Here is a 23,020-nt window from a genome sequence, read left to right on the forward strand (position 1 = left end):
GCTGTGACAAACAGCCTAAAAGATCCAGCTGCACTCAGGCAGTTGGGATATTTGTTCAGGCAAAGCAGAACTTCATGGAAAAAGAAAATTAGTGAAGGGAAGTTGACCTAGAACCCTCCTTGGGAGAAAGGGGCAGGAAATGGTCAAATGACCAAAGAAAATGAGGATAAATCCAGGCAGGATTTAGAGATCATTTAGAATCTTTGGAGAAACAATCAGCCAGGCCAAGCAGGGTGGTGGGGTAGAGCCAAGCAGGCAGAGAAGTGAAGCAATCCAGGAGGCTGCTTGAGCAATCCAGGAGACTGGTTTAGGCAATCCAGGAGGCTGGTTTTAGGCTGGGCTGGAGAGGAGGTGGGAGCAGAGGCTGGGGCAGAGCCAGGCAGTGACAGCCATACTCACTCAGACACTGCAGACCACTTTTATTCACAAGAGGTTGGCACACAGTGAGCAGCTGGTGCAGCTGGAGAAAACCCCTGCACAAGCTGGTGCCCACTGATCTCTTTCCACCTCTCTTTTGGCTCCTTCGTGTCTTTCTCTTTCTCTCTCTCCTTTGGCTGCTCTTTGTTCTTACCCTGGAAGGAGAGAAGAACACAGCTTGTCACAGGCTTTGCACTGCCCACGTGTTCCTTTCCCCGCTGCTACAAAGGAGTGTGCAGGAAGCTTGTGGGTTCAGACACAGTGGGATGGCAGTGCTTTTCCCAAAGGTTTGAGCAAGTCCCTTTAGTCTAGATCCAGTCTAGGTGTGACAAGGGCAGGATACAGCACTTGACCTGTGTCTCTGCAGGCTCTTCCCTGCCACAGAGGGTGATCCAGGCAGTCACCTAGCCAAGGCACTCCTCTTGCTCTGCACAACTAAGGCAGCACAGGAGCATTTAGAACGTGCCCTAGAGAAGGGTGGGATGGAAGTTGGGGATCGCTCTGTCCCGTGCACTATGTTAGGAGGCATAGTGCATCTATTGACCAAGACAGAGGCCTTGGCCACCCAAAAGCAATCCAGCCGACTACTCTCTGGGGTCAGATCCCCTTTTCTACTTGAAGAATTTCACAATTCCTTCCACAAATTCAGCATTTCTCCCTCACCTTATCCTTCTGCCAGGATCCAGTGACTCGGCTCCGTAGGGAACTCAGGCGTCTCATCACCTTTGTGCCTTTCTCTGCTTTATCGCTTTTCCCACTGTCCTCATTTCTGAAATAAAACAAAAACATCTTAATGAAGGGGAAATCCACTGGCCAAGCCCAGCTCAGGGAGATCACTGATTAAAGTTCATTAATGCATTATTTTAGAACCCCAGGTCTGAGCTTTCCATCTCCTGGAGGATCTGGTTTGGCATCAGCCATGTCATTTATTAATGAGACACTTGCAAATAAGGAGCTGAACTTTCAAACTGTGTATGCAAGTTTCTGTCTGTGTCTGTGGTGTTACTCAGTGCCCCGATCCTGGCTGAACCCCTGCAATACCAGTGTCCTGCACTCAGGATTAGCAAGGCAGTAGAGCTTAGATGGAGGGGGCTTGAAATCAGTCTGCTCTGGGAACATGAAGTGTGTGGGTTACCCTCTGTGTCACTTACTCATTAGACAGAAACTCAAACCAAGTGATGTTCTGCTGGGACGAGTCACTGCCTTCTTGCACACAAGCTCTCTGCTTCACCCTGGTCAGGGAAAAGGCATCAGGACACACAGCAAAGAACACAAGAGCAGAACTTCTGGGTCAGCAGAAAGTCTTGTCTTTGGAGATGGGGCAGGAACACCTTTAGAGTTTACAGAAGAGGCACATAAAATGTCCCTTCTCCTTGCAATTCTACCAGAGTTTCACTGGAAGAAATCAGTGATTCTGGTACCCTGGGGATTTGCACCCTCAAGGAACCAAGTGTCCTTTGCCAGATGGGTCCTGTGACATCCCCATCCACGTTCCTCTCCCACAAACACTTACCCATGGTATGTTTCAGCTCCTGAAGAACCTTCTGGACATTTAAGCTACCAGAGATGAGGCAAAAGAAAAGGGAGGGATTAGAAAATGTCCTTGCACGGACATTCTGCATCCCACAAAGCCTCAAGTGCTGGTTTAAGACCAACTACTCAGCTGTGCCCCAGCATGGAGTGGGATCTCCGTTGCTGTTGCATCCCAGTAGCTCAGATACAACCAAGAATCTCTTTCCTCTCAAAACAGCCAGGACTGACAATACCTACACGTGGTCTGGGGACACGTGGTCCTTCTCCAGCACCTCCAGAGCAGGGGGTCAACACCTGGAACACACAATGCTCTCAGCAGGAAACCTGGTTTACCTTTGTAGAACACCACATTGCAAGATATGCAACTGGACCTGTTAATCTTGCTGGGCTCCCACTCTGCCTTTAATGAGGAGGAAGAAATGCTAGGAGCAGTTAGGAAGGAAGAGGCTGCTCTGCATTTCTGTGGGTGAGGTGAAGGCTACATCATTTTCTATGTTACCCCTCCCCTCTCCAGTCTGTATTAAAGTAAGATCCTGCTTTGCAGCCTAGGGGTAGGAGCTGATCCAATCCCAGAGACCCTCCCCATGACACCCAGCTTCCCCTCCACTTCCCAGGCTGTGCTATTAAGTCTCTACATTTAGCTCTGGGCCAGTCCTCACATGTGGGCCTTGTGTGAGTAGGGAGTGACCAACACACTGCCACAGAGAGGTTGTGTGGCATTGTGTCACTGGGGATGGGCACGACTGAGCTTAGACTGCACTGTTAGCCAGGGCCAGACTCAAAGTCAGCTTGGCTTTGTATTTCTGCAGCTATTGGGACCATGTGGAAGGGTAAGCAGAGGATGTCCTGGCTTGCAGAGGCTACAGCTCCAGTTTTTTATCTCCTTAATCACACCTTGAACTCATTTAATGCCATGGATATAGTCTATACCAACCTTCCACAACTGGAAGAGAAGTGTTGAAACTGAGAGGTATCTGAGGGGAGGCAACGGTCTCACAGGCTGCTGGGACAGACTTGGACCTCAGTCTCTTCCGATTGTTGACACATTTCTGGAGAAGTAAAAAGTCATGGACATCTTTGGTGCTTTGTGTACCAAGGGAGCCTCCATCACAGTTGATTCCTCACCCCTTGCCCCCTGTTTTGTCAGGGTTATGATGCAGGATACATAAGGCCCAACTGTTTGTCGGCCTCAGGTCTGGGCTCCGGGGAAGCTGGAGCAAGTGACATTTGGGACTGAAACCTTCTTAGGCACTTCTCACTTTTTAGACATATATCAATTGTCATTGAGTCCAAAGAAGGGAGTGACACTCCCGCCTTCAACTCACTGACAGAGGATTATAGAGTAGATGGAGCTAGACTCTTCTTACAGGTGCACAGTGACAGGAGGAGGCAACAGGCTCAGGCTGCATTAAGGGAAATTCCCGCTAGATATATGGCAAAAGAGGGCTGTGCTTCAGCATCTCCCAGGGCCTTTATCCTGCAAGACAGGGCAGTTACCCTGGAGCAGAGAAGGCTCATTCTTGCTGAGATTCCTGCAGACTCCTGGCATACCCGGTTCAGTGATGGCACTGAAGGAGCCCAGCATACGGCAGACCCTTCTGCCCCCCCAGCTCTCCCTCCTGCCCCGTGCACAGCCTTCCCACTCACCACCTCCTGCAGGCTGGGCCCACCGTGAGCTTCGGGAGCAGCGGCTCTATCTCCACTTTGATCACTGTGCCAGCCCTGCTACTGCTCCAGGCTCCCAGCACCCCTTTGGGCAGCTGAAGGGACATATGAGGCTGTGGGCAGGACTGGCTTCTCTTCTCCACATGCTCCTGCTCTGGGTCACTGCCCATCTCTGTGACATCCAGGCTGAACCTGATCAGGGGAGAGGAACAAGCAGTTTAGCAGACCTGTCCCAATGTGCCAGGCATGGCACAGCCCCTGCAATGTCCTTGGGTGGATGGTCCTAAAGAGCTCATGCATCTGGGACAAGGAGGGTCACAACAACAGGCACATAGAAAAGGAAATGCCAGGAAGTGTCAGCCTGGACACCAAGTCCCGAGCCTGTTAAAAACAGCTCCTCTGGCTGCCATCAGCGAGTCCCTCAGCTCCTTGGTCACCCGGGATGTTTAGTGCTGGATGGCTCACACTCATCTCTTAGCAACCTCTGAGACTGTGCAGCCACCTGGGCTGCAGCCTGGCCTGCCTGCCCAAGAGCTGCTGCCCTGTCAGCTGCCACACCAGGAAAGTCCCTCTGGGCATTTAGAAGTAGCAGATGATGATGTTTATCACATCACCACTGTGGCATCATGTCTAAACCTGCTCCCACAAGGGCCCAGCTTTGGGAAGGAAAAAGAAATTATTTCAAGGAAATGAGGGTGGACCAGCTCCCCCCCCCAAGTGCCCACAATGTCCTGCACACCAAGTGCTGTTGCAGTGCCAACAGCACAGGAGCAAAACGATGGATAGAGCTCAGTGGAAAATCTTAGTCCTGCATGGGTTCTGTTTGCAGATCACAGTCACCTCATTCCTGCTGCCACAGACAGGCTTCAGGAAGTGTTTGCTTAGGGAAGAGTGGGGCGTATTACCCTTCCCTGGCCTCATGCTCACATGTGCTTCATCACCCAGAGAGTGGACAGAATATGTCCCTGACACAGATGCTCCAGGCTGCTGTTCCTCCTGTGCCTCTTCCAGCATAAACTGTGAATGATCCACAGCGCATGGGGCAACAAGAGGTCTGAGAACCAAAGCCTGAGCTTGATAAAGAACTGCCAAGATTTCAGGCTAAGATAATTTTGAGGTACCATATAAGGAGGAGAGATAAAAATAGTCCTCTCTGGCTTGCACCTAAATCCCAGTCAGCTGAGAGATCAATACATTTGTCAGCAGGGAAAGCATTCATGTAGGAACCTGGAGGTCAAGGCATTCGTGTGGCAGGAGCAGAGGATGGCAAGAATTCCAGGCCTGACTCTGCTCCCAGAGCTCAGCATCATGCTGCAAAACACAACCTTCTCTGCAGTCATGTGGAGGGCAGAGGGCTGGAGCATACAGAATCACAGAATATGCTGAGCTGGAAGGGACCCACAAGAATCATCCAGTCCAACCCTCAGCCTTGCATAGGACACCCCAGGAGTCACATCCTGTGCCTGAGAGGATGATCCAAACACTCCTTGAGCTCTGACAGCCTTGGTGCTGTGACCACTGCCCTGGGGAACCTCTTAGGTTCCCCACCACCCTCAGGGGGAAGAATCTTTTTCTAATATCCAACTGAAACCTCCCCTGACACAACTTCAGGCCATTCCCTCATGGTGACTGCAGACACAGGCCTCACCAAGCCAACTCACAGACAAGAAGAAAAAGGATTTGACAGAGCTCTCTTAATCTCTCTGTGATGGGAAAAATTCCCTTTGAGCCAGAGGATGGACGTCATCGGGGCAGCTGATGCTGTTTAAGGTTACCTCCAGACAGAAATGAGTTCTCTCCAGATGAGAGATCCTCATCCTGGCCTCAAGGCCAGGAAAAGAGGACCTTCCTACTGCCAAAGAGACATTAAATCCTCTTGCTGCTCTAGCATCTGCTCCTTCACATCCCACTCAACATGAGCAGTGGGCGTCCAGCTGCTCTGGCAGATGCTGACAAGTGAGGGAGACCACCCAGCAGCAGCCCCAGCCTCACACACCATCACTGCACTGTATATATCAAATATCTCTCACAGTCTCTGCGCTCACAGTCTTGCGCAGTCTCACTGTACCTGCGCTTGCAGTCCACCGGTGACAAGGGGCTCTCCCAGCTGTGCCTCCGAGAGGTGGACATAGATCTCACCAGTGTGGGGAAGGAATCCTGAGCCTCCCCCAGGTCCAGCTCCTTGTCTGCCTCTGCAGGACACTCGGGAGTGCTGGTTCCATCTCCTGGCCCCGCTTCACAGGGGCACACATGGCCTTTGTTGAGAAAGCGGCATTCGGCCTCGCCGTAACGCATCAAGCAGGAAATGGGGTTGGAGAAAGCAACATCCACAGACAGTTTGCTCAGAGTTCCTGGTCTCTCTTCCAATAAGCAAACAGCAGGCACAGCCTGGGATCCTTCTTCTGGCTGTGCTGCTGTCTCTGGAGCTGTTTTGGCAATGGGCACGCTCAGGAGCCCCAGATCTTTGTAATACTCAGTGCCGTGGAGAGCAGAGTCTGAGAGGAGATCCTCCATGCTGCTGTGCGAGTCTGCTGCTGGCACATCCAGCTCTGTGGAAGATGAATCCTCCTGCAAAGGCAGAACAAATCCCACCTGAGAGCCTTGCACTGATCCTGCGGAGGGGATACCTCCCATGCAGAACTCAGGTGCAGAGCAGGACCAGACTTGCAGATGTGTTTCTCAAATCAGATTTTCTAATAGCACCCCTCTCTTAATGCCTCTCAAAGTCATATCTGCCCCAGCCCCATCATCTCAGGGTCCCTCTGTGCTTTATTTCCCCCAACACAATACAAAGCACTCAGGAATGATTTTTCCCAGCGACAGAAGTAATATAACCTTGTATTCCCTGACAATCTGGATCAGTACCTCTTTCCCCCATTCTTACTCTGCCACAAATCCCTCTGGATGTGGAGCTGACCAGCCAGCTTGCTGACCCTGGCTCTTGCCTCATGGAATAGCAGAAGGAAAGAAGGCACTTGCCTTCTCTTCAGCCATGTTGGTGCAGAAGGAGTCATCCTCAGCAATGAGGGATGGGAGGAAGCTTCTGTGGGTGGGATACTCCAAAGCAGGAGTGCGGTGATCAGTGAATTCCCGTAAACATGGCTTGCAGTCAGACCCTGCAAGACAGAGAAGGTCACAGTGGGTAACCAGACAGTTGGGAGAGATGGAAAATCAGCTGCAATCGGGCGTTCTGCTCCCTTGCCCCTTAAAGATAGGCAGTGCCAGGCAATCTCTAGACCACAGCAGCCTTGATCCTGGTGCAGGGATTCTGTAACAGCAGAAATCTCATCCTTTGAGCTGCAGCATGTGCAAGGACAGAGACCAGGCTTTCGCCATCCCAGCCAGACCCATGTCAGATGTCTTATGCTGCAGAGGCCATTTCCACAGTAAAAGAAGAAGACTCAAACACATTTTGATGGCTGTTATTGATATTATGGACCTTTGAAGCAGAAATCCAGGAATTAAAATTATTGTCAGAGATTTTCTTTTCATCCTTAAGGAATAAAGGATGCCACTGGGAGGCAAATTGGAGGCACATTATTGACTCCAGACAACACTGAATGTGCAGAGCAATAGTGCGAGCACAGCTCACTCCTGTGGATTTTCCCCGTGCAGGAATGTGAACCTGAGTGTGTGTACACCACATGATAACTCATTGAGAAACAAAGGCATGGTCTGAATGTGTTTCATGGTACAATAGATCTTCCAGCTGAGTGAAGCACATTCCTATGGAGCCAGACACACTGTAAACCTCAGCCGCAATCTCTAAACCATCGCGTGACTCACAGAGGTCTTTTTATTCTTTTGGGATACATACAGCTGAGGTGAAGGGAAAACAGCCAGGCTGTTGGCTGAAGAACCATGGTGGATCTCGGAAGATGCAGAGAACAACAGCAAGAGACTGTAAGTGGCCATATCTATCTAGTGGGAAAAACCAGCAGGAAACTGCTAGAAATCGCTCACACACCAGGAAAGCCAAGTATAAAAACATTAATGTGAGGAAGACGTTAAGAAACACACTCTTGGAAATCTTGCATCCTGCTGTGGGTTATAAAGCTCCACAATTCAGCCAGGAATTGTGTGGTGCCAACTAAAAAGAGGCAGCAAACATGAGGAATAGTTGGGATGTTTGTTCCTTGGATCCCACTACACACTGCAGATGCCAGATTTTCTGTTTTAAGGGATGTTTGGTGTGTTTAAATGTCTGTGGTGGTTTCAAGTGAGGGACTATAAATAATATAGAAAGAAAACACTCTGTGAAGGCACTATTTGAATTAAGGGCTTTCTAGCTATAAGAACAGGGAAAATCTGAAACAGGCTTTCTAGCAAGGTTGTAAAATTTACTTTACAAGACATTTTTAATGAATAGACAAATTCTTGTCCAGGATGTTCCTGAGCCACACCTGCAAACAGGACAGGTTTAGTAAGTTATTGAACATCACCTTTTGCTTTTCTTGAATTCATCTGGATTCAGCTTGTAATGAAAAATCAGCATTTTGAAGTCAGGAAACAGCACCTAAAAGTGTCAGTGAGCAGTAAAAGCCATTGAAGTCCTCAAAAAGGCTGGGATGAAGGCTAAGGAAGAATGGACCCAAGGGAAGCAACCAGGAGGTGGGGAAGGTCCCAGGGGGACCAGGACTCTCATACAAGTACAAGGAAGGAAAAAAAAGGAGACTCCCTGTTCTCGCCATCCCTTCAGCAGCAAACTACCCACAGTTAAAGCAGCAAAGGCCCGGGAGGCAGCAGGAATGTGGCTGCTGGAGCTGACAAGGATGGTGGCCTGACAGAGACCAGAGCCCTGGCCCACAGGTTTAGCTAAAACAAAGTTTTTTTCCTCCCGTTCAAGGTCCAGCCGTCCGCCAAGGCTACTCTGGGCCTGCACAAGGCTCTGTGCAGCTCTAAAGTGGATCCCTGGAACAGAGTCAGCTCCACGGAGGCCTGGAAAGTATTCCCTGTGCTCTGCCTGTGCCATGCAGGGCTCAGGATTTGGCCAAAGGCATAGGCTGCAGTCAACAGAGCCCCTCCAGACCCACCCGAAGGACTAAATCCTCCTCAGAGACTTCAGACACTCGAGTCAAACACGCGATAATCAGCTCCAGGGAGCATGGTGGCTGTGAGGCGGAGACACGCAGCTCACAGGCTGCAGCCACGGGAGACCATTTTAGGCAGTGTGTGAGCACCAGCCATGCCAATTCCGGGCTCCCACATCTCAGTCTCAGCCAGTTGATGCTAGGCTGGCGCCGGGGAGGTTGCTTGGGCAAGGCAGTGATGGAAAGTGTGTGGGATGGTGAGCAAGGAAGGATCAGCGTGGAGCACGCACGGAGGGATACAGGTTTGGGGGGCTGTGAACATCCCTATATCCCCCATCAAGGTGGTCACCCAGTATCAGCAAGTGTGGCAAACTCTGGAGCCCCTTGAGTCTCTTGGTACCATGCACTCAAGCCTGTTTGGAAGGATCCATGTCCAGCGTGGTGATAGGGAATGGGGAATCTTGGCCCCCAGGCACTGGCAGACAGCAGCAGTCACCTTCCTTCAGTTAAGCTTTAGATGGGATGACAAAATGACACTTTCAAGAACAATACTGTTTGCTTTAGGAGAACATTAAGCAGATTAGGTATTGCAGTTGCTTAATTTGCCTCTGGCAGGAACCATAAAAGGTTATTGCTGCAGGAAGCAGCCTCCTCAGAGGAATTCCCGGGCAAAGCTGGGGAGGAAGCTGGGCTGGGATGGTCCCTGCACTATGCCAGAGCTTCCCACAGGTGAAACATGAGGACCCTGGGCTGCTGCGTGCGGAGGAAGGAAGCAGTGACAGGTGTCCAGTGCATGTGACAATCTGGGACAATCTCGGGGGTTTTGATGCTGTGGGGACAATGGGATCAGCTGGATGAGCTGCCCTGGCTATAACTCTGTGCAAGGCTGCTGGGAGCCCAGCAGAGATTTTAATAATGCCAACTCAGACCTATAGCTCAAACCCTCCCTCCTACAACCACCTCTGCTGCTTTCCCTCAGACAGGCTGGTCACTGGAGATGCACCCACGAGTGTCACAGCAGGTGACAGCACAGAGCAGCCAGCACTGGAATGAGATCTGGCAGCAGTGTCCTGTCCTCACCTGCCCCCAGCTCGGTGCCGGATGTTACAGGTCCCCAGTTGACACTGGAGTCAGGCTGACGCTGACAGGGAAACATGTCAGAGGAAAAACTGATGGCAGCTCTCACCATGCCAGTCACATCCTCCAAAATCAAACACTGTCTGCATTCCCATCAGGGAAAGGTCACACCAAATGTATTGGATAAAGGCACTAGGCAGTTCTGCTATGTGAAACAATCCCAGGAGGAAGGAAAGACCAGAATGTCTGGGCATTTCCCAGCAGCCAGGGTAGAGACTGCTGGAAAACCACAGGGAGCATCACAGACAAGAAAAAAAAGTGATTCCATCTCCCCCTGGCCCCTGCTCTGCTGGCCCTGCACCAGCTGCCCTTCACGTACTGTGCTGCAGGATGTCCAGAGCCATAGGGAAAAACCTTGGGAAAGCAAGTGCTGAACTCCCTGTGCCAGAATGAGCTGAAGGGCAGACCCTGGCCTGATCTGGACCCCTCATTGTCCTCATTGGCAGTGGTGGGGATTGGCTTCTGCAGCCCAGGCAGGGGAGGGGGACAATAAGCTGTCCCACACTGTACACACTATACAGGGAACTGCTGCCTTATCACCCTGCCTGGGGCCTGGCTGTTGGGTGCAGAGGAGCAGGCAGCCAGCACTGTTTTCTGCTCACTCTCAGCTGAATGGTCTTGGCGGGGGCTGAGGGGGATTGCAGCCTCTCTGATTCACTCAGCTCAAGCCCTATTGGGACAAACTGCTCTGAAAGCAGATGCTGAGAGGAGCTGATTCTACCCAGGTCCTCTCCAAGGCAGTCAGTGCTTGAGAGCACCGTGAGGCTGATTCGTCTGTTAGAGAAATCATCTCACCTGAGCCTTCCCAGTGAGCACAACCACCCCAGCAGGCACGGCACTGGGGAGGCTGGAGTGGGGTGTCCAGCTGGACCCTGCCTCCTGCTCTGACTGACGTTCCTTCAAGTGTTCAGTTTAGATCTTGGTCTCCTGCACATCCACATCAGAAGAGAACTGGGAGGGGTTGGAGGAATATGGAGGAGAAAGAGTGCCAGCAGCTCTAATGACACAGGTAAAGGTACCCAACATCGTCAGCCTGAAGTAGTGTTTGGAGGCAAGAACAGCATGTGCCAGCTTCTCTGGGACTGCAAATGTCAGGGCTCTTACTTCCCTATTTCCAAGTCATGGCACACATGCAAGAATGAGGTCAGTTCACTCAATTGCTGTCACGTCCCATCCCTGCTTGTCAGACACTGGGAAGCCCAGCCAGGGCCACCCAAACTGCACAGCTCTGGCAGTGCTCACCAGCCCCACTGGAAGACCATAAGAATCTTTCCCCAGCATCTGCTCAAACCCCAAGCTCTCTCCAGCAGCGTGCAGAGGCAGCTGTCTGCAAGAACCAGGACTCCAGCTCACTGCCAGCCATAAAACAAACTTAATACAAAACCGGAAGGCTGATATTCAACACATTCCCCAGCTCCTGAAGGCATTTATGTGCCTTGAAAAGAAGATGAAGTGGAACAAAAAGCATTAACCAGCACTTAGGCAGTGTCCCCTGCAGGGAGGAGGGTAGCACCCCAAAACAAGCTCTGCCTGGGGGCCCCAATGTTCTTTGGTACCTGCTCAGCCCAGGACAGGCTGTCCCCCCATCCTGCAGCCGCCCATCTCCCAGCACGCTCTCAGCCCACTCTCCCCACACACAGGCCATTACCTTGCTTAAAGGACCATCTCTTCTTCCAGTGCTTGGAAAACGATGGCCAGGAGTGGTTGAGCAGCAAGTCTGACGATTGGGAGCCCCGTGCAAGGTACAGCCCAGAGCAGGAGACGCCAGACAGAGCACAGCAGAGCTCAGCGCGCTCTAAGGCAGCGCTGCAGGGCTGCAGCCCAGGGGCTGCCAAGGGGGGATGGAGGAGCCAAGTGTTTTGTCAGAAGTATCAGCTATGGAAGCTGTAGCCAGGGAGAAATTCCTGGTCCCTGGTGTTCCTACCTGTGTGACGGGTCAGTGGACTTCCTTCAGCTGGACCTGGGGATCAGCAGCCCCAGAACACACACAGCCCCCAAGCACTGCTCAAGGCTTGCAGACTGAAACAGAAAACATGCTGTTAGCACACCACAACCCCCTTCCCCTCTGCCAGAGCCTCCCAGTTCATTCATGGCTGTCAGCTGTCAGCATGGCAAATCACCACCTTCCAGGCTGTTTGGCAGGAGCAGAACCTGAAGTGACACTGGGTAAGAGTCACCTGCAGTGCAGAGTAAGAGTTAAGACCACAGGCTTGACATTTGTACCTTTGTTCTTGGTTTCAAGTGCTGTGGTAGAACCCCTGCAAGGGACCACACGAAACCCTGTCCGTCTGCAACATCAGCATCCTCCTGCAGTTCACAGCAAGTCCCCATCCCCTGGCAAGGACCCTTCTCCAAGCCCTCCTCAGCTCTCCCATGCAGGGAGGCAGGTGGGAGCAATCTCAGCCAACTCCAAACTGCCCCAAGAGAACAAACTCCCCACTCCAAGGTCTCCAAGGCCACTGCTCCTGACTGGCACCATCCCCACAGCCAAGACTGGCTCCAAAGTTTGCTCCCAATCCCTCAATTAGGCTGAAGAAGTCAAGTTTTATCCCAGTGCAGCTGCTGGGCTCTTGGGCCAGACCAAACCTCCTCCCTGCTGTTTACCTGGCACTTGTGGCCTCACTGAGCAGAGCACAGCCAGTTTGGGAACACCACAGGTACCTCCTGGCTTGGAGCCCAGCTGGGCTAGTGTTGTGCAAAGGCAGGTGGCAAAAACCATTTCCCTCACCTGGCCACAAAACCCAAAGTGTCATCAGTACACCCCTCCCCACATCCCCTCTGCTTCCATCTCCCCAGTAACTGGACTGGGCAGTTTGGAGTGGAATTTGGGGCTCCCAGGCACGGACCCCTCTTGCACCCAGCCCAAAACCCAGCTGTGCACAGTGCCAGGGTGTCTTTGCAAACCTTCAGCTGTGGCACAGCAGCAGCAGGAGCCAAGAGCAGCACCCGAAGGGTGCCCAGCCAGCCCAGAACTGCCCCAGAACCAGCCATGGGGACACACTTCAATCCTAGACCTTGTCTCCTCCTCTTCACTCCTAGCAGAGTGAAGATCCCCGTGAGCTCAGACTCCCCAGCCCATGTTGTGCCCTTAAGCCTGTGCAGGGGGGAGGCTGCACAAAATCCAGCACTGGGACTTTTGGCTTCAGGACAAGCTGCTTCCTCACAAGGCCTTGAGGAAGACGAATGACAACCTCGTTGTTGTGGCATGGAGCTTGTGCAGGGAGCGACTTACCCTGAGGGCTGGAGGAATCCCTGTGGTGGGTTCCCTGTGCACGTCAGGATCCCACAGCCCCGGCTTCTCCAGCTGCTGGAGCAAAGCAAGAAGCGGAGCCTCACCAGGGGAGCAGCAGCCATGAGGGTGGTTTGCTCACGAGGGCTGTTGGCTCAACCCTCTCACCACTTCCCCTTTCTGACAGCACAAACAAACCCACCTCTCCCACGCTGCATTTTCCACAACAGCAGCACCAGTGCTGCCCCAACAATCCCTCTCACCCTCTGGAGGGTCTGGGCTCCAGGAGGGTCCAGCAGAGTCCCCAGGGGGGTCGCAAACCCCCAGAAACCCAGCAGGAGCCCCGGGAGCTGCTGAACTTGCAATGGCTGCGAAAAACAGCTATTGCCGCAACTGCTTCCTGTTCCCTTCAGAGAAAAACCACTCTGTGTGTGTGCATGTGCCACGAAAGCCCGGCACACCCAGCCCAGCCCAGGGGCTCCTTGCACCATTTGAGCCTCACAGGGTTCCTATGAACGAGTCCCTTGTCTTTGCTGTCATGGTTTGACCTTGGGCTGCAGCAGAGACCCGAAGCCCAGCAGGTCTCAGTCTTACAGAGAATGAAACGATAGCAAAGCACGGAACTGCCTGTGATGGTCAAATTCATCCACGCAGGTGAGAGACAGGGACTTCAGCTCCAGGGCCAGAGGGGTGATGCCCCTGGTCCAGGCTCAGGTTTGTCCACACAGCCATTCCCTCCTTCCCAATGAGCCCTGTGGCTGATGCACACACACTACTCATCCCAGAGCCCCAAGCACTCGCCCAGCCCCAGCGAAGCCCTAATCAGAACAAGATTCACTCACACTCCAATTACTCAGAGACCGCAGCTTTGGCAGCACTTAGAATAGCAATTACTCCGTGCTCCAGGAAACCACAAGAGCAAAGAGAAATTAAGGTTTAATTTCTCTGAAGTCCACAAGAGCTCGATTAGCATCAGAGATCAGGGCTGCTCCTAAACACCAGGCAGCTGCTCCAGCTGATGGGATGGTGAGTTGTCCTCAGCTCAAATCAGGACAAGCTCTTTTCCTTCAGCCACATGTCTAACACAGTTCGGGGGTTGCCGAAGCTGAGCTATGCAGGCAGACTGGAGGGATAAGGGCAGGAGGGCTGGCTGAGCCTCAGCAGCCTCCCCAAAGCATCTTAGAGAGCCCAGCAGGCAGCAAAGCTCCCAGGACAGCAGTTCAAGCTTTGTGGTTTGCTTAATTTTGCGTTTAGGATCCCCAGAGAACAAGCTTGTGCCAGAAGAAGCAACTCCAAAACATCTTAAAATACTAGTTTGTATGTTGTCATCCCCCCAGTAAGAGAACTCCAGATGGGCTCAGTAAAGAAATGGCACTGGTGAGGCCTTGAGTTCTGTGTCCAGTTCCAGGCCTGGAAGAAGGACACTGAGGGGCTGGAGCATGTCCAGGGAAGGGAACGGAGCTGGGGAAGGGGCTGGAGTACCAGAAGCAGCTGAGGGAGCTGGGAGGGGCTCAGCCTGAAGAAAAGGAGGCTCCTCTCTGCCACTCCCTGACAGGAGGGGGGAAGCCAGGTGGGAGTTGGGCTCTGCTCCCAGGGAACAAGGGACAGGACAAGAGGAAATGGCCTCAAACTGTGCCAGGAGAGGTTCAGGCTGGACATCAGAAGAAATTTTTTCACTAAAAGGGTTGCCCGGCATTGGAAGGGGCTGCCCAGGGAGGTGGTGGAGTCACCACCCATGGAAGCGTTTTTGCAAAATCACGCTACTTGCTTTTATAGCAACTCATTGCATGGGTGTACAACTCCCTGTATCCTCTTGAGGGGCAAGTCAGGGAGCAGAGCTCCACATGTGTCCAAAGCAGACTCCAAGGTTGGGCAAGGAAAGAGCATGAGCAGGGCTGAGGCAGGAAGAGCCAGGGCCAGAGCAGCTGTCAGGGAGGAGCTCAGCAAACCACACTGTGGCTGGATGGAGTCACGGGGAAAGAAATACTAAGCCATCATATTGACTCCACCAGATGCTTGGCTGCAGCACACCACCTGGCTGGCAGCCCCACGAGGAGCTGGCACCAGCAGCAGCTCCTGCTCCTGCTGAAATGGCCACGGCAATCCCACCTGAGTGATGTCACTGAAGGGAAGGCAAGCAGGACATCTTCAGTAAGCAGATAAGGAGAGTAAGAGCAAGTCACTCACCTCGTTGGTGCAGCTGAACAGGAGGGAAATCTTGGCTTTGTTGAAACAAAACCAGGTCTAAATTAGAAAGATCTGACACGCCAGAAGGGGCCTGGGCATGATGGGAGGCGAGACAGGTGGTTCCTGTTGCACATCTCATTACAGCAGCTCCACCCCAGGACAGGGGTGAAGCTGATCCTCTGACTTCTATGCTTTAAATCTGCCTGTGAGGAGTTTGTCCCCTCTGAGGAAGGAAGACTTGGTCCATGCACAGAAAATACCAATTACATCACAGAGCCACAGCTCTTGATGTATCAGGCAGAAGGACCCCAGTACCAATGTCCACCTGATGGCATCAAGCTGCTGAGAACCCTGGGATGAGGGCATGGCCCATCAAGGAGAATTGCATTTCCTTCACACCACATGCCTAGAGCTGGCAGATCTGTGTTATTTGGGTTTATTGGGGCTTATTCCAAGGTGTTAATTTAGTGCTTTCCCTATGGCAAAGCAGCCTTCAGGTGCTGCACAGAGAGCAGGCAAAAAATGAACAGTTATTCTTGGATAATTTATTCATAATTTTAATATAAACAGTTAATTGTTCAATAATCTGACACAGCAAGAATTTTTTTCCTCAATATTCAAAGATATTTTCTGTACATGTCACTGCTTGGCTCTTAGATATGAAAAGATTGAAAAAATAAATCAAGGGGGAAGGTTTTTCTTTCTCTTCCTTTTTAAAAAAGAATAAATTGTGGCACATTTGATCCTTTATTTCAAAGGAGAGGTATCTGCAGTAGTATTTGTATTCTGGAACCTTAAATATGCAGAGGGAAAGGTGGAAGCAGCAAGAATAAACTGGGAAAGCTGCCAGGACTATCCCAAGTCTTCCCAGCCACCTGCTCCCAAGGGACCTTCAGGGCTGAGAAAAGAAACTATTTGAATCCCACCAGTTGGAACCTGGACTGGGAAAAAACCCACCACCAGGAACAGAATTTTTTGCCGATTGCGAACCTGTTGGCAAAAAAATAATAACACCATAGGAGTTAATACTAACTTTATTATACAATATTTAAAAAGTCATTTCTCTACCTGTCCCCTTACAGCTTACATTGTGCTGCAGTGAATTTGCCCAAACTGCAAGAATAAGTGCTTCCTTCCAAGAAGGACAAGCAAATTCATTTTAAAAAGAAATACAGATTTAATGACAGCAGATTTGCTAAAAATGGTAACTTTAGAGTTGTTTTTCAACAGTCAGGTTCCTCCAGAAGTCAACTGGATGACTGGCTTCACTCTTGTGATGCTTGTAACGAGGCTGAATACGTCAAGGCCTTACACCGACACTCACAGACAGAATCCAAGCAGAGGGAACACAGAGCCAAGCAGAAGGTAAAAAAAAGGCCAAATTCCATTAAATTCATACAAATAACCAAACTAATCTTATTTCAAATTTCATGAAGTAACTTATTTCTTGATTCCAATCCATTTGACAGTTCCTTTCCCTGGACCACACACACAGGACACTATGAGGGGCTCTTTCAGAGGGACCGGGGTGCCTGCACGTCCTCCGAGGGCACAGCAAGAAGATCACAGGGTTTATCTGCAGTTCCTGGCTCACTCCAGGCTCGGAACCAATCCCGCACGGATCACGGGAGCACCTAGCACAGCCGTGAGAGTAAGGTTTTATGGCACAAAGATATTTGACTTTCTGACTTGTAAAAACAAGGTTCCAGTCTTGGTAGCAGGAATCGCCACTTGCAGCGAAGGGCCTGGGGGACCTCAGGGTCCGTCTCTGTGTCACAGTGGTGTTGAGAGGGAACTCAACTGCCTTCCTTCCTCCCTCCCTCCCTCCCCTAAAACAGAGGCTCAGCACCCTTCTGGCTCCTGTCGTTTCCTGCTTGCCTTCATCACAGTCAGCTCAGTAACACAAGAAACAACTTTGAGATTTTTTGTTTCCCAACATTATATGCAACATACTAAAATTAAGCAAAGTGTCCCATCGCTATAATACAAATTTAAGAGGAAAGAGATAAACTACCCATAAATTAAGAGTACCCTTTAGCAACCTAAAAGCAGCCTCTTCCACATCCATACAGCTGCTTTACGATCATCGTTGCAGCGTGGTCTAGTTCCCATCACTTTTCCCAACCCAGTGCTGGCACAGAGTTTTAGCTCTTCTATTTTACAACACAATAGAGTATTTACAAGCAGCCAAGACAGACACGTTCCTAACCTGGCAGCCAAGCTTTGCAGCACTGCACTGGCCAGCAAGAGAAGTTCCAGATTGGCAAGAGTTGTTCAGGAAGTGGCAATTGAATTTATGTGGAAACCCTTCTGAGAAACCTCCAGCCTCACACTTCAGACATTTTCTCAGTGAAAGCTCAGCAGAGCACAGAGAGCTGTTTCTTGCTCCTCATGATTCACCACAGAGTGAATTTCTGTCTATGCGGGGATGCCACATTTGCGTCCAGGAGGCTCCAGCTGCTCCTGGACAGGCTGAAGAGTCTCTTGTGCTGCGAGTGAGACGTTCTCTGCACACAAAGGGCAGGAGCCAACCCTCCAGTATATACTAATGCAAGGAAAGAAAGCTTCCCACTTGCTGGTGCTGGCTGCCCTCCTCCAGCCATCCCACCTGCTCTCCTGCTCCTCCTGAGCAGCAGCAGTGAATGTTGTGCTTCCACTGCAGCTGGGAATTCTCGCCCCATAAGGATCTGACTGGAGCAAAAGCAGTAGCTCCCCCCAAGAAAGGCTCGACCCAACGCCCCTGCCCAGGCTGGGAGTGCTCACAGCACCCCAGAGCTTTCATCTGGCACATGCAGTCTCCACTTGTATAAAGTCCTCATGTCTCTGAGCAGGAATCAGTGAGATCCAAGGAAGGATTGAGGCATCCCTGGGGTGAGGATCTTCCAGCTGCAGAGATCAAAGTGTTGGCTGTGGGCTGAGTAAGGATTTTCCAGCAGTGAGAGCTGGGCTTTATGGGTGATTTTATTCTTCCTAATTCTACAGCTGAGTGTGATCAGGAACAGCTATGAGCAGCAACTACTAGTGTTATTTGTTTTCCAAAAGGAGAAACACGACACCCTCCCCCACTGGTACCACACACCTCTCCACACTCTGGGCACAAGGTAGGAAGGATGACCAGAGGAATCTTTACACACAGTGCTGGGTACAAACAACTGCTCCGTTTGGTGCAGAGGGAAGATGAGCCATGGGAATGGACTCTTGTCCATGGAGCAACACACGCTCCCTGGTTCAGTGATCTGAGTGTTGCAAACCATGTGTACTCACAGGGCCAACCAGTATCAACCACGTGGAAAAGCCAGATCCAATACGAGGTTCCAATATTCCTTTAGATAAAAGAGCTTCTCTTTCCACAGTTATGATCACTGCCACTGTGATGTTATCAAAGCAAGGGTGTGCTGGGAAAGATTTATTTCAGGAGGTCACTGGCAGGACCAAGACACCCCAATCCAACCCCAAGAGCAAGGGCTGGTCCCAGTCCCCGCTCCATGCTGGCACATGCTGCTCCAGTAGGAAGCAGCCTGCTTCTTTCAGGTTATGAGTTCACTACAGTCCAAACATTTAAATGGCTCTTTTGTTGTTTTGTTTTTTAAAAATCACAACAGAACTAATAGGACAAGATCAGATCCAAATTTGAAAATGGGTTCATTGTCACTACTGCTCAGATTAGGGATCAGCAGTGACGAGCCGTTCTCTTTCCCATTCCCTTCATAAATGGTCCCTGGTATTGCAATCAGCTGATACTGATTTTCCCTGATCCACAATAGGTCCAGACCAAAATATTTAAACAGGTTTAGAGGTGCGTAGTATTAAAAATATCCTTAAGAAACACTGAGGTAGACTGCACCAGAACAGGACAAAAATAATCCCACCACATCCACCTGCCTAGATTTTACGGATACAAATTTACATGTTCTGTGTGTTTAAGAAAACAAATTGTTTGTTGCTTTTTTTTTTACAGTGTTTTATATATTAAAATAAATAAAAAAATTCTAATAAGAAAAGCTTCTCTTCCTTAGAAAAGTGTGAGAATATGTCTTCTTTCCTGCAGTGTAGTACAGAGCTGCTAAACAGTTATGACTTTGTAAAGCAGAAGAAATGTAAACAAGGCCTTTTGAAATCCAAAGGTTCTCACCCATGTCTGGACTGTGTTTTCCACTCAAAATTTTTGAGCAAGCTGTGCCCTCCACCTGGGTCTGCACCGAGCAGCCTCCAGCAGTAAAGGGCCTGACAAAGGGCTCGTGGTGGTGCCCAGAGTCCGTCATTGCCCCTCGAGGCTGCGCCCACTGGTGTGGGCTGAGAGAGGTGCTTCCCTACGCATTCCAGCAGCCCCTCTCCTTGGGTTACAACAGCAGCTCTGCCCGGGCTGGAATCAAAACCCACACACCAGCTAAGCTTCCCTGCTCTCCCCAGGCCAGGGAGCCTCGTTTTCTCCTGGCAGAGAGCACAAAATGGGTCTTGGACTTCTCCAGAAGTGGAGGACTGAGCATCTCTCCCCGCTTTTAAATCATCTCCTGTCTGACACAGGCCTGCAACATCCATCATCATCATCATCTTCATCTCCTGCTTCCGCCCTTCTCCAGCCGGACTCGCTCCCTCCACATCACGAGACACACGTAGTTCCACAATTATCCTCTAACATAGTTTGCTAATCAATCACCTTTGCCTTTATGCAAACAGCAGCACAACAAAGCACAGTCCAGAAGGCCAAAGCTGACATCCCAACGAGCCGAAATGCCACATCCCAGGAATTCTGCACAGGGATCTCAGGGAACACAAAGCTCGACACCTGCAAGCACGGACAGGCAGCAAAACACAGTCACTTCCAGCTTCTGCTGCATATGCAGAGCCCAGAGCCTTGTGCTCCCCCCTTCACATCATGTCCCTTTCTCGGCTGCAGTTTGTGCTTGTCCTCTCCTGCCGGCTCCATCTGTGGCACAGAAGGCAAAGCGAGGGAGGAGCAGGATCAGGGCTGGGATGTTCTGGTGTCCTTCAGCTCCCAATGCCCAAATTCAGGCTTCGACTGGAGCCAGCTGACTGCGTTGTATAAATCACGGAACTATTACAAAGCCTTGTCAAGTATGAACTTAACATGTGCTTCATCGCTCCTCCGAGGCTAAAATTAGTTCGTTCTGAAATCTTTGGACCACTTTAAGACCAAACAATCCCCCAAACTCTCCCTTCCCCGAAAGGATCATAAACAGTCAATAATTTATATGAAGTTAAGATTTAAACTAAAGACATCTTTAAATATGTTACAACAAACAATATATATACTCAATGCTCTAAGGACAGAAAACTCCGTGTCTCAGGTCAGGGGACTCCTACTCCGTTTGGTCTTAAAAGTACCCACAAATCTCAGATTTCTGCTCCTTTGGCTCCCAGCACGTTTTCTTCATTTGTGAATGAGAGAAAACCTACTCCCAAGAGTCCTCAGTATAAAAATAATCTGTTTAGGATTCAGTCCCTCCAGGGAAACGGGAAAAAAGATAAGTACACACTTCCGAGAAGAGGAAAGCTCCTGTGAGAACACAGAACAACTGAGTTGGAAGGGACCCTTCAGGATCATTGAGTCCAACTCCTGACCCTGTGCAGGACACCCCAAGAGTCCCACCATGTGCCTGAAAGCATTGTCACTTGTGTACAAAACCAGAAGTGTCTATTTTGCTATAGGTTCCACCCCACACAGATATACTGCACGCACATGCCCACGCACGCACCCCTGGGACTTAAACCCCTTGAAAAAGGATGAAAGCAGCAGCTATTGGTCAAACTGAGGATCTGGCGCATCCAACTGAGGTGTTGAATCCTTCAGCTGTAGTGGAAAGTCTGCCTGAAAGCCTGGAATTCTACTGGAAATGCTTTTGTCCTGCAGAAGATTTGTTCCACACTGTGAGGCTGTAGCTCAGACACCAGCAAGCTTCACGTCTTCTATTGGCAAATGCAGATGCTTCTCCTTCAGTTTAGCTCACACAGTTGCTTCCTGTTGTGAAACCATGGTTACAGAAGGGACAGCAGCCATGGAAACCTCTTCCATTTATGTTCACAGATAAGTCCACTGACAACCAGTCAACTTGGCAAAAAAAAAAAAAAAAGATTAAAAATCTGAAGAGTTTGTAGATGTGTGTCATACACTGTGGCAGCAATAACAAGAGTCCTGAGATTTGTGGAGGGGGGGGGAAAGCAGACAGAACCCTGGGGCCCAACAGGAAGTGTTAGGAAGGACTTGACCTGGGCATAGAGAGAATCCGCCCGTTTTTCTTGCCACCGTTCATGTGAGTGTAAGGTATGTGCTCCTCATAGTTCCCCTTGAGGGCCATGGAGGGTCCATTGTCCCTCCCCAGCGCTTTGTCCCTCTGGGAGTACGAGGAGGGGTCAAGGGGAATGCTCTCCATGTTCTCAAAGTCCATCTCGTACTCCTCCGTCTCCAGAGGTTTGTTTTCCTCACTGTAGAAGAAGGAGACCTCATGGAAGCTGGGGTGCAAGTCCTCCTTCAGCATCTCGATGATCTCGATGAAAGTGGGCCGCATTTTCGGGTTGTACTGCCAGCACATCTGCATCAGGTTGTGCCTGGAGCAGGAGAACCAGAGTCAGGGGTAGGAAGTGACAATTCCATGTACCAACCAAGGCTGGTATCCATGGCAGACCACCCACGCTCTGACACCCCGAGCTGTTTGCTTTCTTTCCAGCCTCCACACTGCCTGTAGATCCTGACAGTCCTTTTTCTCTATTTCTGTCTAGATCAAAAATTCCTTCCAATTCCTTCAATTGTTCTTAACTTGGCTTCCGAAGGAAACAGGGCTGTGGTTCACAGACTCTGTGTGTGTGCGCGTGCATGCCCTTACAGCCAGGTCATAGCTTTTTAATGAATTCTATTTTAATTTTAACTCAGCCTGAAAGACAACAAAGCTCCTAAAACTTCAAGGAAAATAAGAGGCTGGGCAGAGGACAGACGTGCTGTAAACATCCCAACCAAAAGAAAGGCTGCAGCAAGAGGTCACATGCTATCAGACACCATGGAGAAAGAACTTACAAATACAAATAGAATTTCAAACTGGAGTTTGTAACTGGCCATGAGACAGATGTCCAGCACAGCAGGCTTTTTTCATAGGGATACTCACAAAACATGTTTATTTTATGATTCTGGAAGTGCTGTTTTAGCCAGAAGCAGATGTGGGAAGAGGTTACCAGAACCAGCGAGTTACCATCTGTACTCTCTTTTCCAGCCAAGGCTCCTTCCCCTCACCAATGCTCCAGTGTGACTCCTTACACAGAATCCCAGGATCGTTTAGGTTGGAAAAGACCTCTGAGATCATCAAGTCCAACCTGTACCCAATGCCCACCTTGTCACCCAGCTGAGAGCACTTAGTGCCATATCCAGTCCTTCTTTGGACACCTCCAGGAATGGGGACTCCACCACCTCCCTGGGAAGTTCCTTCCAATGCCTGACCACCCTCGCCATGAGGAAATCATTCCTGATGTCCAACCTGCCCCTCCCCTGGTACAGCTTGAGGCCATTTCCTCTTGCCCAACTACCACCACCCCCGCTCCCCCCTCCTGTCAGGGAGTTGCAGAGCCAGAAGGTCCTCCCTGAGCCTCCTTTTCTCCACGCTGAGCCCCCCCAGCTCCCTCAGCTGCTCCTGGTGCTCCAGCCCCTTCTCCAGCTCCATTCCCTTCCCTGGACTCACTCCAGCCCCTTTATGTCTTTCTTAGGGTGAGGGGCCCAGAACTGGACACAGCACTCGAGGTGTGGCCTCCCCAGCGCTCAGCACAGAGGGACAACCACTGCCCTGGTTCTGCTGCCACACTATTTTTGACACACCCT

General features: G+C 50.7%; 2 protein-coding genes across 4 annotated transcripts in view; both read right to left on the minus strand.

Moving 5' to 3' along the window:
* Positions 1-1,618: 1,618 nt before the first annotated feature.
* LOC116798990 lies at positions 1,619-9,834 on the minus strand. The gene is given in 9 exon segments (XM_032711704.1): positions 1,619-1,649; positions 1,931-1,974; positions 2,188-2,244; positions 2,885-2,999; positions 3,598-3,623; positions 3,626-3,807; positions 5,684-6,183; positions 6,595-6,731; positions 9,726-9,834. Coding segments are annotated over 8 exon segments (1,131 nt in total). The 3' UTR covers positions 1,619-1,649; positions 1,931-1,969.
* Positions 9,835-16,214: 6,380 nt separating this feature from the next.
* The window catches only part of INSR (insulin receptor), a 58,590-nt gene continuing 51,784 nt past the window's right edge, over positions 16,215-23,020 (minus strand). For 2 of the 3 annotated variants that reach the window (XM_032711831.1, XM_032711832.1), the window contains exon 21: positions 16,215-21,765. In XM_032711831.1, coding sequence (XP_032567722.1) covers positions 21,411-21,765 — 355 coding nt within the window. In that variant the 3' untranslated portion in view covers positions 16,215-21,410. The remainder of the gene's footprint in view (positions 21,766-23,020) is intronic. The other variant, XR_004360985.1, reaches the window with a different exon arrangement.

This window comes from Chiroxiphia lanceolata, chromosome 27, assembly GCF_009829145.1.
Source record: "Chiroxiphia lanceolata isolate bChiLan1 chromosome 27, bChiLan1.pri, whole genome shotgun sequence".
Classification (NCBI taxonomy): Eukaryota; Metazoa; Chordata; class Aves; order Passeriformes; family Pipridae; genus Chiroxiphia; species Chiroxiphia lanceolata.